Source organism: Rhopalosiphum maidis, chromosome 4 (assembly GCF_003676215.2).
Source record: "Rhopalosiphum maidis isolate BTI-1 chromosome 4, ASM367621v3, whole genome shotgun sequence".
Classification (NCBI taxonomy): Eukaryota; Metazoa; Arthropoda; class Insecta; order Hemiptera; family Aphididae; genus Rhopalosiphum; species Rhopalosiphum maidis.
Genome location: NC_040880.1, coordinates 8,426,525 through 8,443,624, shown reverse-complemented (window position 1 = coordinate 8,443,624; position 17,100 = coordinate 8,426,525). Strand labels below are relative to the sequence as shown.

Sequence of the window (17,100 nt, the reverse complement as noted above, 5' to 3'; positions counted from 1 at the left end):
AAATAATGTTTGTAGAAGGTTTTTGGATGAAATGCGTATAATATAGTTTATACTTTCTCTTTCTGATTTGAGATTTCTGATATTATGAATAATTGCGCATAACGTTGTATACTGTAAAACATGTTTTCTGTAAACGGCATATTCTATATTATATCGTGTTAAAGTTATTATTTATTTTATTTTTTTATTACGTTTGGACGCGCACATGTACTTGAAACACGCTGTACCTCTTTCATTTTTAAATGATGCGATTTTATTTTTATTTCTCGTCTCATAGTAGCGATGTTTTATGACTCTCGTGGAAGTTATTTTTAATTTCATAGTGTTCTGGAGCTAAATATCACTAGGACGTATTTGAGTGGACAAACAAAATACACCAATAAATATTCCGCTTGAATGTTACGAGTTAAAACGTGAATATTTCTGTTTGGGAAAAAAAACCACCACATGATGTAAAATCACAAGAATTAATCTACAATAGGTAGTAGTAATAGTCTGCAAACGAAAATATAACATACAAACAAAAATGTTTATCGGGAAAAATGCGAATGTGTCGCATTAATGACATTACACTGTTGCCGATAAGTGTTCTTAATATAATAAATTGACGCGCGGAAACACACACAGGGGACTCGAGCGTTGCTTAGGACATGCCAATTTTCCCTAAAACATTTACGCGCGTAATAACCTAAATGCGTTACACTCTTGATGCATTAAATTTAAACACACATACACACACACACACACTTAGACTCAGCGTAATATAAGCATTAAATTAAAATATAAAATATAAAAACATGACATTATTAATTTAAATAAATGACCGAATTTAAAAAAAAAAAAATCATAACATTTAAGTAGTACGTTTTTTGCGTGTAGAACGGTCTGATACATACGTATTATACAATGTAATATTACGCGTAGTACGATAGACTTGTAGAGTGCAACGTTTTTTAATCAACCGCGACCGTGTTTCAGGGTCCAGCCCAGCTACCTGTACCAAGCCGGTCAAGCGGCCAGCGCGGCGTACTTGGGCGGCGGTGGCGTCATGCCGCTAGCCCCGACGCATGCCGCAGCAATGGCCGCGGCCACGTCGCAGTTCTACGAGTACCAGAACGCGGCCGCGGCTGCAGCAGCCGCAGCCGCTCTGTCATCCTATCCGTCGCAGTACGCCGCCGCAGCCGCAGCGGCTGCATCGTTCGATCCGTACACATCAGCAGCAGCAGGTAATTATTATTATTTATAGTGTATCGTACACGAGGGAGTGCACTGCGACAGTGAATTTCCCAGTGCTGTAGAAAATCAAAAATAGGCAGCATAACTGAAAAAAAAAAACGTGTGATTTTATAGTCGTGGCTGATGGTGAATTATAATTCCATACGAATTATAATCACCGTTTCTACGAAACCGATTGGTAACTTCGTGTGTTCCGTTCTGATTCTGCAGACCGACGACGCTCGTCGGGGAAAAGTTTTTAACGTCCGAAAAATGACGACTTTATCTCCGTCATTCGGGCGTAGGAAAAGTCGCTATGAGCATATCCCTCGTATGCTATAGAGGACGATTTTCTCATTGCATAACACAACTGGTTATCCTTACCGCGGTCCTGTTCTAAATCCAAGCCAACCTTACCTCGCTGGTTTAGTATATAACCTCTAAAATAGGCACACCGGTGTACAGCATTATACCTTTAAAGACTTCGGCAAATCATTATGTAATCGCTGTGCGGTATCCGCTGTAAGTTCATCACGCGAACAAAACCGATCGTTCGAAATATTACGCTTTTCCGTTTGATTTTTCTGAATTCCCCACCCCGCGACTACGTAATATTGTACATTATGTTATTACATTAATATTTTACTCTTATATAGTGCTGTATTCATTACACACTATACACAATATTATACGCTCTACGATCATAAAACGATCAAGACAGTACCTATTTTTAGCATATCGATTGCATACACATTATTACAATGTCGCGTGTCGTGCGTGGTTGCCACCATCGTGCGTATAATATTATAATCGCAACAACGTGATGCAATGTAACATGACAACGTTATGGTATTATCGTGTGATTATTACTGGTTAGTGATGTCGGTTGTGCGATACCGCGATGTCTAATGATAATATTTCATTTTGTCTGTATAGCCGGAGTCGCCAACTACGCCACGCCGTATTCCTACGCGGCACTGCCCAGCAGTACCGCGGGTCTGCCGACAGCCGCGAGCTCGGCCAGCGCGTTCACCGGCCTGTCACCGTACACAGCCGCTGCCGCCCAACAAGCGGCGTCGCTGCAAGAAGCCCGATTACAGTAGCATTGTCAATTCAAAGCAGCCCGTGCCCTCCGTCCTAGATTACGAATTTTTCAGAGTCAGGGACATCGGTAGTGTGTCGTCGTCGTTGTCGACAGGCAGACAAAAACAAAAAAAAAAAAAAATTTAATTAAATAAAACTTAGGAATACGTTCGATTATTATTATTATTATTATTATTATTAATAACATAAGACATAATACTAATATTAATTGTAAAATAACTCATATTATATATTATATATATAGAAAAAATTAAAAAAAAACTATATCGTCGTCAAAAACGAAATTGTCCGCAGCTTACCAAAAAATTTTTTATTATTATTATTATTATTATTTAATAATAATGAAAACATTAGACTTTAAGTATATTATATTATATAGATAATAATTATTGTAATAATATTTTAAATTGTCGTGTAGTATTTAGGTAGTGGCCGTCGTCGCGATTAAGACCGCGGTATAATATGTGCATTAAAAAAATAATTTAAACGCGCGCGCATCACTTAAGCTTTTCGTTCATGTTTTGTTTGTGAACGATGGCGTCGATCACTTATTATACTATTGTATTGAAATATACTAAGTAGATAAAGAAAAGCGACGTCTACACAAAAATCACTCGCGTATTAATGTACTATGTTTGTGTTTTTCGCCCTTCGGAAAAAAAACAACGAAATCTACAAACGCGCGGCTATTCGAAATCACATTTTATTATACATCGATACCGACATACCGTTACCAATTTATTATCGTGACCGACGCGAAATATTGTAACAATACCTGATTTACCTATACGAATATTATATGAGCCTATATTATATATTATACAGGTTATGACCGTGCAATCGCATCTCGAGCGCATAAATTATGTATTATTATTTTGTTTAGTTCAATTTTATTTTATTCAATTTTATTATATATATTTTTTTTTTCGATTATTTATTTAATTTGTGTATACAAATTATTGTTTGTTTAATACTTTAGATTTTAATTTATTTTATAGCGATCGTAAATCGTAGTAGTTATCCATCACGTTAATCCTAGACAATTATTTTCGGGCAATTATAAAAGTTGAAACATTAAAGACGTATACCTAGATATTATATTTTAATGATTAAAAATGGGTTCAGTAAAATACATTTTGTGCCAAACATTGAAAATATTGGGCAGTTTAAATGTGATATATTTGATAAACTAACTAGTAACTATCCCAAAGCAAAAGTGCAAATAATTATAACATTATGTGCAAATAAACCCCGTGGATAAAATTGTTTAAATTAGTCGAAAACCTGCTGATTGGTGGGTATAACATTATACACGGAAAAAATTATGTATCTAAACTATATAACTTATACTATAAGATAAATAATATCATAATTAATTACGATTAATACATATATATATATTAAAATAGCCATCCAATTATTAATATATTAAGTGGTTATTGTTTTATTATATATATTAAAAAAAAAAAAAAATTGAAACAACTAAATAACTTTTTTAACGTATAAATTACGATCACGTACTATAACAATATATAATTAATATGTTTTTATTTTTATCCATATAATTACTATCGTAAATATATTTATTTAAAGAATTATCGATAACGAATATAATATATGCCTAGTCTATAATGTAATTTTATTTTTTGTTTTAAATTTTAGGTTAGTATATTATATTATTATAAAGAATTTATATCATAATTTTAATAACAGCCACGCATCTCTAGTCATGTGTACAATAAGATTATTAATCAATTTTAATTTTAAGAGAAAATATTATTATATATGTTTATAATTAGTTAACTTAATATTATTGTCACGTATCTATACATTTGTATAATGTATAAACGTATTTTTATGTCATATACTACATAAATATATTATTATAAATAGGTTTATTTTATACATGTTTAATATTTCTAAGGTGATATTTAACGTCAAATCTATTAACCAAGCACAAGGTAAAGTAATCAATTTTTATAAAGACAATTATTTACGAACATTTTTCTCGATTTATATTATAAAATAGCCAGAGGCAGCCATTTCCAGATTATGTATTATACAAACAGAACCACTTCCTTCCGGGTAGCTCCGTTACAACTCATCAGTGATTTTTTTTTTATAAATATACGAGCTTACGTTTAAAAAAGAAATTACAGGAATTTTGTTTTCTATTTTGAGCATTTATAGTTAGTAATAATATTTAAAACTGGTGCCACCTTCTCATCATATTGAATAATATTTCTTATTTTCTTCCCGTATATTATATAATATAATGTATAACAATCAAGCTTGTAGTTCATTTTTTTACTCTATGTAACACACACTTAAGATGGATAAAACTCTAATTTTTATATATATGTAAAAAAAGACTGATGATTGTTTTTTTACACTTAGAGCCAGTTAAATATTATTATGAGTATTTTTTTCTAGCGTCTACGTAGAGCGATGTCGACCAGATTAAAATTGTAATTCCATTTTTAAATGTAGTAGTATTGTATAGTATTTTTCTAAAATCGGGGTAAATAAATCGAATTTGTTTTATCGTAGAACAAAATTAAAATTTTTTTACCGTGGTTTATACTTGTGTGAACCGTGGGCACAATTGTCCATATTATGTCAATAAATAATGATATTATAAGTGTGAAATTTCCCCTCGCGTAAGCCGTAAGCGATAATATTGTATATTATTGAAAATTAGGTATTTAATCGATTTCAAAAGACGGGTGTTTGAGCCCCGCCACCTCCATTCCGGTCCAATCAACTCTATAAATTATCTGTACCATAATATAATAATATTAAAATAATATACTTCCATGATAAAAACAAAGATAATTGTACAAAATAAAAATAAATTTATTATATATGTTCAATCTGGTGTGCCTTGTAAATTACATAAAAGTGAATAAAAAATAAAAAATAAGAATGATAGATGTATATTTTGATATATAAAAAATTAAGTAAAAAAAAAAAAAAATCTATAGTATTGACGTTCATCTAAGTACATGTACATTTAATTATATTGTTATATTGATGTGTTAATTACGATAACGATAATAATAATAAACAATAATAATTATACTCGGTAATCTGACAGATTTCATATTATTTTTCGACTATAATATTGTAAATAAAATAACACTAACTGGATGAATAAAATATGACATGTTTTATGTACTTAACGATTTTTAAAACAGAACTACGATGTATAAACATATCGAAGTTAATTTTTTTTAAAGAAAATTTAATTAAATATAATATAATTTCACACGGCTATTATTAATGTTAAAATTAATAAGATTTTTTTAAAAAATAAACAAAAAAAAATGTAGTACCTAGTTATTGTTGGCAAAAACCTAATATTATACATAACCAACGGTGAAGCTAGTCATATGGGAAATATTCCGGTGCACCATATTTTAAAATTTAATGTACCTATTTAACGTTGTATGATATAAGAATATTATTATTATATTATAAAATTATTTAAATTTATTAGACTCGTAAGCTTATATTATAATGTGGTGTTCAATTGTATCACATTAGTATAATATATTATATATATTTATATATATAAAATTCGATGGAATTTAGTCAATAATAATGGTTAATTTTAAGACATAGTTGTATAAATAAATTAAATACATGTTTAAAAATTGATTTTGTTCTATTTTTTTATCATAAATTATTAATAAATAATATATACATTATACATATATTATGTGATATTAAAACATATACATGTTTACTATTACATGCATATTATGTATATTATATTATTAGTATATATTAATATTAAATCCTTAAATCCTTCACTGTTATGTACAAAACTTAAGCATTACTTTTAAACCTGAACCTGGAAGGGAAACAGAATAAAAATTATTTTGTATCTAATTGTAAAAATGTTTAAATAACATTAATGCTACAATCTTTATTTTGACGAAATTTGTCGATAAAATACCACATTTTACTAAACAGATAAATGTTTAAAAATAACATTGTACATAAGAGCAAATACATTCATAATTTGAAAACGTCACTCACTTAATATTGAAAATATTATTAATATTAACTCACACGAGAACGAAATTCATATTTTTAAATACAACTTGGACGAGTATGGAGTGTTTAATTCACTGATTTAACTATGATAATGAATTATAATTTATTATTATTTTTTTTTTGTACCTATGTAAATTATGTTTTTAAAGTCTCCGCCTACAATTTTAAGACTATTCGAAAAAAATATCGACTTTTGCTAACTAATCACACCATTTTTATGGTTATAAAAACCTATAGTTATAAAACACACAAAACTCCTTCCTCTGACGAATCAAAATATACAAAACGACAAAATAGAAATAATTTTTCCAAATTGAAATATGTAAAATTCTATTATAAATATTCTATATTTTTATACCAACAGATTAGGGAATAGTGTATTGTAGACTTTTCCACTAATATATTTTACAAAACATTTTAAAAATGGTCTTTCCTAAAATGTCACCTTAAGAATAAATAAATTGAGTTTGTACAAATTAAACAAATCAACTAACTTTATATGAATGACGTGTGTATAAAACATATTATGCTTGTGTAGATTAATAACTGACCTCTGATCAAATTTAACTACGTAAGGCGTGAAAGGTATCAAAGACTAGCACACTTATTAGTATTTTTGACATAATTGAGGATAAATTATATTTATTTTCGTAAAATTGATCACAAAAAAATGGTTATGTTCGAATTGTACTGGCTCTCGTAATTATTAACAAAATATATCGGAATATCAGTCTACATTGGAATGAATCATTTTTATTTTTTTTTTTATTTCTATTATCATTGTTACATATAACTACATTATTTCAAAATAACAATATAATTTATTATTATTAATATTTTTATTAAGAAAGGCTTATCTCCAAATGTCAAAGTTTGTGATGAAGACAAGAGTTCGTATTATTTTATGTAAACATTTTAACAAAAATCTTAAAGTAAATACAAATAATAAAGTAAAAATATTAACAGAATTATGTATGTACAACTAACACAGTAACACCGATTTAGACAATAAAATATTGGTGTTGCACGTTGAACACGACATTATTATCGGCATATAAATAGGATATATTAAGATAAAATTGAACACGAAAACATTACATTAGTAAAACTAACAAACGACTACAATGACGATTCGTTATGAACAATATAAAGATATGTATTTACGTTAATTTTTAGATTAGGTTCTCGACATGGTATAATAAACCATTGCAATACTAAATCGTTCGATATGCGTTCAATTTTGAATTTTCAACTAAATATTATATTAATATTAATATTTCTATAAAATGGTCAAACACAATTATTTGAACATTTTGATTATGCATAAGGAAGGTACGAACATTTCCTTATGACATACATAATTATGTATAGTGAAGGTTGGTAAAATTGATAATATACTTTGTTAATATTGGTTTATACCTAATACACTTATGAAATCAAACGCAATTTTATTAGTATTTATTACCAAATTCAAAAACATAATACAACACACAATATATACATACAATTATTGTATTAAGAAATTTTATTAGAATTTAAATACGAGTATAACTAATGAATATAATAATAACAATTTAAGAAATTTGATAATTTATAAGTATTATTTTTGACGTGTACTTAAAGTGATGTAACTATTATAAAATATGTTGTATTGCAAAATGTTATTATTATTACCAGCTATTTACTTAATCCATAATTTATATGTCTACAAAATACACAAAACAATTATCAACTAACTATTATATGAAAAATGTGCATAAAATAATTTCTCAAATAAACAATTATAAATTATTTCAATAGTTTTTTAAGAAAAATTTAAGATTATAACGATAATTTGACTTTGATTTGATAGATTCCCACGCATATCAACGAGGTAATGAGGTAAATGGTTACGTATTATAATAAAAATCCTTCGTATGTATCTCATACTTAGTAGGTTCTTACACTAATACATTACACCAATATAAGTAAGTTGTTAAACGTAAATAAAACGTAATTCGTTACTTTCTAGACTGACTTTGTTAGATACACATATGCACCATACTATGTGTTCTATACTAGAATATTATATTATAGAGTTTGTATTATAGACTATCTATTTTATTGAATTCAGTATATGTTGATTGTGAAAAATTGGACGAAAGGCGTTTTTGTACTAAAAAAACAACTTTTAATAATATGAAGTACCTATAAATTTAAGTGAACAATGTTAAAGAAATATAGATAATATAAATAGAGATTTTAATTTGTTTTTAAAAACTTACGTATATGGACATCATTTGTATAGGGACTCGTACGTATTGGTGATGGTTAACAACTATGTAATTCATGATTTTAAAATTAATCTTTGAATACTTTTGTCAGGAACGACTTAGTGCCATAGTTCAACTGTAATATTATTGGGTGATCTTTCATCTGAATCATTTTCGATATTCCAGTTATCAATAGCACAAGTATCTACAAACAAAAATGTAATACACATACAAAATATATTCCAAAAATACTGATTTATTGAAACATTGTATTAGGTACGAGTAATTTAAAATATACACTTGAAGGTGATTGGGTGTACTGTATTCACAACGATGTATGAGATTAAAAAGAAATATACCACTTTAATACGATTGATTAACAAAGGCTATACCAGTACTTACTGATGTAACAAGATTTAAATTTTTATGAAAAAACCCAAAAGCCGAAATTTGGTCCAGTTCATTAGATGATATTTGTTGCACAAACATTTTAATCTGAATGATTAAATAAAAATAATAACAAGTATATATAAATAGATCGTTGGTAATTTAAATAATCATGTTTCATAGTTAAGTATACAAACTATATTTTATAGAAATAAATTTTACTTTTCGTTTTATGTCCGGGTGTAAGTTTGAAATTTGGTATGATCGTACGAGATAGGCCATCATCTTCATTCGCTGTAAAAGTAATATAGAAACACTTTTTTCTTCATGATATATTCATAATGTTCATTTTTAAATTATAAAACGTTTATGTCTACTTTTGATTAATCGTTATGATAAGAAATTTTACAGTTAATTTATTTCGTCCTATAGGTATGTATAATATTTTTACGACTTAAACCAATGCATTTATTCAAATTCTTTTAGCCATTTCCCAATGTTTTTGGAGAACATATTTTGAATTCTCGGATGCTATTAATTGAAATTAAGAATGTCTGAAGTGGCACAAATTTCGAATATGAATAAATGCGTGAGAAAATACGGACATATGAGCATGCTTGATTATCTGCACTGTGTAATATTATGGTTTATTACTAACCTTTTCGTTTATGGATGAAACAAAAATGATAATAGCTATCATAAAGGCGACAATTTGTACATGAAGTAAAATTGGTATTACTAACCGATATTTTTCGCCCGTAAATCGGTTAATGGTTAATGGTTCATCGTTAACAATGAAATAAATACCAATAAGCATAGTGATAAAGCTAAATGTGTAGAAACACAATAGCAATTTACAGAGTTCGGTGTGCATCAGTCGCGTGTTTTCCATCGAAACCACTATTTCAATGTTTGTCCGTTGGTCAGGAACAGCGACTAATCCCGGAGGAAGACATTTCCACAAATCGTTTTATGACTGAAATCTAGTGTACAGGTTTTGAAGAAAGAAACACGAAGTCATGGTAACTATGATGTCCATAAGGTACGGTGGAGTGAATAAATTGTTTGCCAATGAATTAATGGTTACGGACTTTATGGGAAATAAATAAACGTAGAAGACTTTAAAGCCAATTGAATGTAAAATAAACAAAGCATAAATGTTGTCCCAATCCTTTTTTTTTTTAATGAACGCTGTGGATTGAAAAATTGGTTGTAAGTGGTGTGATTTTTCGATCAAATTCGACGATGCCATTCATAAATCTGAAAACATAAATTACTAAGGTTAAAACGAAATTAGATGTAAATCAAACATTTTTAAATTGGTACAATAATATTAAATGATATTTTCCAAGTCCTTAAAAAATTCTACGATTACTGTATAATGTTTTCAATATAAATTGCTTGTCATTAATGTATATAAATATTTAAATCAATTATTTCAATTCTTTGGAATTATACTAGGGTTTATTATTAGCATAATTTTTATCAAAAATGTTTAGAAATGTATGCTAAAATGTGCGTAAACTTGGGGGGAAAGGGGGCCATTACCCCCATACAATAAATTAGGAGTAAGTAATATAATATATAATCAATAATATATTACTGTGTAGGTAACTAAATACTTGCCCCCCAAATAAATTTCTAAGTTCCACCCATGTATACTAAAATAAATAATAGGCATTTTATTAAATAATTACATCACGGTAAATAAATGTGAAACAAACAAATACATTTAATAAATTAATTAATGTAAAAACGTAATATATAATTACTTGATTATCCATATTGTTGATATTCTGGCTGCGATTATTATATTCCAAAATTTAATTATATTTACATATTGAAATATTTGAAATTCTGAATCGAGCTGATTAAAGTATATGTAAGTGCATACCAATAACACGATCATCCGAGCTATTTCTAGAAACACATTAAAAGATGAATTTATTCACCGAACTAATAATCCATTCGGTTCCGAGGTAAAGGAATTATCAATTAAACCTATACACTTGGATAAAAATAAAATAGGCCTTAAATTGATGTGAAAAACTGTCGCCATTTCGATAGTATTTGTTATCAAAGCCGAAGTACGACCATATAAATAATTGTATTCGCAAGAAATGTTTATGAAAAATGTTATTTATTCATACATTGTAACTCTCAATGTACATTATTGTGCACATACATTTAGAAATATTATATACGTTTCTAATAAAATATGCTCATGTTATAACGTCAATATAATATACACAATATTCTAAAGCTATATTTCTATGTAAGCAGTTTAGGTAATAGTATATTGTAGACTTTTCCATCAATACATTTCACAACATTTCGAAAGTGGACTTTCTTAGAACATTGTTTTTAGAAATTATAAATTTATTATGAAGTGAAACAAATCAACTGTGTTGATGAATGTATAAAATATGTATATTAAAAGCCGACCTCTGATCGAATTCCTCTAAGAAATGTATGGAAGTGTAGTAAATAATAGAACTTGATTATGTATTTATGACATGATATAATATTACCCTTGTTGAATGTTAACAATAGCCAACGATAATTTATTAATAAAATTGGTATAATATTGAAAAAAACTGAAATATTACAGTATAAATACATTTTTAAACTTACCAAACTATAGTTCTCTGTAGGAAGCCGAGAGAACTGAAACACCAGACCAACCAACATTATGTTTGGCGGGGAGATTAAGACCTACCCGAAATTGACAGCTCTAACTGGTCGTAGAATACCTATATCATATAGGTTATATGTAAGCAAAAATAGACACGGGTTTTCTATAGTGAATTGATGAAAAATAATTCAGAAATGTACCTGTAGGACCTGATGATTGTGTCATGGAGAGTGACGTTTTCGGTGTTTGGACATGAAGCTTCAAAAACCTCAAAATCCCCAGTGCAAACTCACCTGGCAGTAGGCAGTTAGGCGCTATAATACACCTAGGGTTAGGTGTTATAAAGTACATCCGCTGTCGAGTGTGGAGAAGTAGGTGTACGTGGGGTTCGCTATAAACTGGTTAGGGCCAGTCAATGTGGGTAAACAATAAGTAACCGGAGGGTTCTTGACGAAAGGTAAAACCCCTACTACACTACGTACGGCCATGAAGCTCACTAGTTGAACGGTTAGTGGAAATTAGTCATATTTTGCTTTAGATGGCAGAACGACCAAATAACTCGTCGCCGCCCCCTGTGGACTCGTGGGAGAGCATATGTTGCAGTCGTTATCACGACGGCTCAGGCATCTCTTACGAAGTCCCCGATGGTGTGACCGACAATATCAGCAACGACTCTTTTGTTTATACACGAAATCAAAAAAAAAAAAAAATAGAAATTAACAGCTTTTACTATAATAAATTTGATTAATACGTTGGATAGACGTTCTGCATCACTAAATAAAACTCAGTGGATAACTTCTGTTACGTAAACGTCAAGACTATCAATTGTTTTGTACAAATATTTTTGGTTTTCCAAAGCCCCGTAAATGGTTCAGTTGAAAAAATAACTGATATTTGTTACGATCCAAATATCGAAAAAAAAAATAGTGATTATGAAAATATACTAGTAGGACAAAATAGCCGATTCAAAAACCTCAACCTCTCTCCCGCTCAACCCTCAGCATCGGCGCAGCCTTGACCGCCCTCAGCCATTAAACTTAGCCCCCCCCCTTTACCCAGGGCATGCGCTGATAAAATACAAATATATGTAGGTTACGTGATTGAACGGGTTGCGACGACGGCGTCGGTGATGATACTGAGGGTAGAGGGTGGGGGCTGAGTTGAATGGCTGAGGCCAGACAACGCTGCGGTGATGTTGAGGGTTGTGAGAGAGTGGTTGAGGTTAAGGTATTTGAATTGGCTATTTAATATTTTATCCTGCTTATAATATTCTGCGTACCTACTAGTTATTTTTTTTAATTATACTAGAGCAAAAAGGTATTATTAGTGCATAGAGTGGTTCTATACTTATCATACATATAAAACCAACATTTAAAAACACACAAGAATATTGTAAGAAGCGATCTCCTTAAATGCTCGCATCTGTTGTTAGCATTCGTTGATCACAGTCAATAACTTTAAAAAAGCATAGTTGAAATTTACGATGCTAAGTTTGAAGTCAGGTTACTATGTGGATGGCATCGTCACATATAAAGACATTGTCTTTGTTATTGCTGAAACCGTCGTTAAATTCCAATCGAATATTAATATATAACCAATAAGTACTGTTATAACTACTCAGCGGGATGAACTAAAATACTTATAACTCATAAGTTATTTGACTAATTTAAGTAATGAAAATTAAATAGTATTTTTTTTATAAAAAAAAAATTACAATTACAATTACAATATCCAAAACTATTATTAATAAATATATCTCATTATACCTACATCTATACAACAACAATACTGTGATCATACTGTGATAATTTAATAATATTATGATAAAATATTTATTATAAACATACGTCTTATAGTTTATGAAAACTTTCAAACTATTTGACTGTTTTAAGTCATAAATTGATTATCAGCCACTCATTTGAACACAAGATACGCCTGGTGGTCATTGCGTGTTTACTTTATACGCACAGTGAAAAAATTACATGCACGAATACTTGCTTGAATATATTATAATAGAATATATTATAATACCCCTCTTTGAATCATCACCGCTAGTAAAATTCTTACCCATTTGAAATCAGCATGTATTTATTCCAGGTAAACAATAATATTTGTACGTTGTAAAGGACACTCCGCCTCCTTTATAGTGACAAAATTGAAAAAAAATCGAATTGTAACATTTTACATATTTTATTGCATCAGGTTAAATCATAATACGACGTATAGAAATGTCTTTTACATTCAATAAACATATAATTTACACACACCAGAAAATATTTAATACAAAGATGTATAAATAATGTATAATATTCACTGTGTTCGTTAATAATTCGATGAATAAATAATAACTTACTTTTACATACTTCTTTGGTTAGAACATTATGGAATAATAAAAATAAATATATTTCTATTTAGGAAATAATGTACTTAGTACAAGAAAAAATGTAGTATTGAAATGACGACTAATTTTTGTATGACTGTAAGACCAGTATTGATCTCATTCAAGTTTATAGGAATAATTAATTTTTCTTATACAATGGAAGAACCAACGAGACTATTAATTCGGAACCCAAACTCAATATTTTATGTATTTCTTGAATTGATACGAATTTTTGGCTTATTCATATTTACTCACATATATTTGAATTCGCCACTTCAAACAATTTTAAGGCAATTTGGTTTGATTTCATTTTGGAAAATTATAATTGCAGCAAGAATATCAGAAACGTGGATTATTAAGTATGTACTTATCTAAAGACTTATAATGTATAAAATTCAATCTAATTTTTAATGTTTATAGTAAGTTATTCTAAAGTCTTAAGTGTCAGGTAATTCATTACAATAAATAATTTCAACTCAATTGTCCAAAAGTTAAATCTAACATAGTATGAGCTCGTTTTTAAATTTCCACAAATTCTAAAACTAAAATATATACAGTCCGGATAGCCGTTTAAGACTGTTTACATGTTTATTATATTCTATAAAACAACTGTGAAAACAAGTTCAAGTAGTTCAACAAATTTTCCGCATATTATTGCTTTTATAGAGCGATTAAATAACAATTACATATTATTATTATTATTATTATTATTATTATTATTCGCGTTTTCCTTTATTCGCCTAATTCTATGTAAGTTTATATCTTGAATATTATAATTTATAACTTATAATACTTATTCTTAAATAATTTCTCGAATACACGTTTTTTGATTATTCTATTTGATCCGGACGACTTATTAGAACACCAATTATCCCAGACTAAGGAGGTTCTACTGTACAATTTTTAATTTCTAGAAGTTCTGACGTTATAGGAAGTGATTAAACAATCAAATGCATTAATGAGCTACCTATTGGCTATTAAATACCTAAGGTATATGTATGATGTATACATGTAAAATATATATATATATAATATGAATATTATAATTTAAGTATAACGACCAAATTTTAGGTAACTGACTACTGAGAATAATGCAGAAATAATTTTAAGCTTTTTTAAAAAACTTTAATTTGATAAGCTGAAATAATAAATGTAAAAAACCTGATTTAACGTTGTTGTTTTCTTTTTCAAGATTTATCAATGGCATTGTTGAATTCGACCGAAAAATCATTCCACTCCTATCACGTCTGTCGACCCAACCGCGTTCAATAAGCAAAAAATGTTGGAACACGTTTCTTCTTTTATTGTTCATTTATTTTATGGGAACCAAATTAATATACACGTACGTGTGGCCACCGCGTACACTGGACGTCTATTTACTCTCAAGTCATATTTTCGGACCACCGTTTCCTGTACACTATATCGTATTAATGTCCACGTGTTTCTTCCTGTACAGCTTGTACGTCAGATTCGGAACGTTAAACGATCTGTGGACACGTCTTCCTGTCGGATTGATCGCCGTTCCCGATCAACGGACGCACATTGAAATAGCGGTTCTGATCGATGACATACGGTTGTTACACTCCGAACTCAGTGAACTGTTGAAAATTTTTAGTCTGGGTTGCGGTCCGTTACTCGTATCATATTTTGCGTCCAATTTTATTTATACCCTGTTTAGTTTTTATTTCGCGACGTTATCCAGTACCTTTTTACCGCAGTTCAATCTCACCGAAAACGTCTTAAGGATATTAATCCTGTACTCGGCAGTCGGACAATCCGTCTTCTTTATGGTCCTTATCGTGGTTTTGGTATCGTTTATGAACGACCAGGTAACAACAATAACGTTTTAAATAAATTCCATAAATAATGGAAGCAAGCATAACACAGGCACTACATTTTCAATTATTACATTTTTACAGAGAAGGAAGATTATATATTATTTACGACTAAACCGTATATCAAACTTACCCTTAGACATAAAACGACAAGTAATATACATTTTAAAACCATTCTATTTTGCTTTTATAACTCGATTACAATGTATTCGAATCAAAAACGCAACGATATACTATAATACTATGTACATAATATAATACCGGTTTATCGTTTTTTAATTATTATTATTTTATCGTTTAGATTAAAATGTTTATGAACCAAATATCATTTTACGAAGCGGATGAAATCACCGCTTTCGGGTTGTTCAAAATAAATTTAAATCTTGTCATATCGGTGAGTAAATATTAATTATCTAATGGCTAAAAAATACCTATCACTAAAGTATCGAAACCTATAGTATTTAATGTATACTTCAATCGAGTAATCCAGTTTATTTGTTTTTTAAATTGCTCTATTTTTAATTTTGTTAATAGATATTAGAGTTATTAATTACCGGAGTAGCCACATCGATACAAATGAAAGAGCATCCAATGGTTTTGAAATGGATCAATGACATTCGATTTATTGCATCCCTTCAATTTAAGACAGCTAATAAGTTAGCTAACGATTCTTCTGTTCAATAACAAATTTAAACATATATTTCTATATTTTTTTACTTTATACCTTCTATCTTACTATCTAGCGAATCTCAATTGTAATTTTCAAAAATTAATTTAAAAAATGCTTTGCACACTACATTCATAATTCATATATATATATATTTCATTATACTCTTATTTTAGGGAAGCAATTTACCTGCTGAATTTAAAATACGGACGGTGGTAAACTCTTCCGATGGTAAATTCTTCCAGGTCAACATTATGGTTACCTGTAGGAAATATGTTAACTCTCCTGAGTTGTCTTAAATGTTATTACTACATTATGAATTGGTGATCCAGATTTTCAAACTGAAGTATACATAATAATCCATAGTTACAATAAATCAGTAAAAACTATCATACCAAAAGTAAAGAGTCATATCACAATAAACAATTGACTATAAAGACAAAAAATAGATAATTTATGTTTTTTTAAATTTTGATGTTTGTAATAATAAATAACTTTAGATACAAGCGATGTTAAATGTATATTCGATTTATTTTATGAATTTCTTATTTTATTTGTATTTT

The 17,100-nt window shown here is 29.0% G+C and overlaps 2 protein-coding genes and 1 pseudogene across 2 annotated transcripts in view; 2 read left to right on the top strand and 1 right to left on the bottom strand.

The window, feature by feature from the left end:
- LOC113556058 (RNA-binding protein 24-like) overlaps window positions 1-3,960 on the top strand; it is a 38,085-nt gene extending 34,125 nt beyond the window's left edge. The window contains exons 4-5 of the mRNA XM_026960783.1: window positions 979-1,226; window positions 2,152-3,960. Of these exons, the coding sequence (XP_026816584.1) occupies window positions 979-1,226; window positions 2,152-2,318 (415 nt within the window). The 3' untranslated portion in view covers window positions 2,319-3,960. The remainder of the gene's footprint in view (window positions 1-978; window positions 1,227-2,151) is intronic.
- Window positions 3,961-8,721: 4,761 nt separating this feature from the next.
- Window positions 8,722-11,079, bottom strand: LOC113548117 (annotated as a pseudogene).
- A 4,743-nt stretch (window positions 11,080-15,822) lies between these two features.
- On the top strand, window positions 15,823-16,554 carry LOC113548109. The gene is made up of 4 exons (XM_026948793.1): window positions 15,823-15,864; window positions 15,955-16,023; window positions 16,172-16,264; window positions 16,405-16,554. The coding sequence occupies exons 1-4, from the start codon at window positions 15,823-15,825 to the stop codon at window positions 16,552-16,554; spliced, it is 354 nt and encodes a 117-aa protein (XP_026804594.1).
- The last annotated feature ends 546 nt before the right edge of the window (window positions 16,555-17,100 follow it).

Excerpts from the sequence above, each read along its gene's own strand:
- LOC113548109 (XM_026948793.1), top strand. The coding sequence starts at position 15,823 with ATGGTCCTTATCGTGGTTTTGGTATCGTTTATGAACGACCAG. Across the intron at positions 15,865-15,954 it reads TATCGTTTATGAACGACCAG|AGAAGGAAGATTATATATTA; the intron begins GTAACAACAATA and ends ACATTTTTACAG. Across the intron at positions 16,265-16,404 it reads ATTTAAATCTTGTCATATCG|ATATTAGAGTTATTAATTAC; the intron begins GTGAGTAAATAT and ends TTTTGTTAATAG.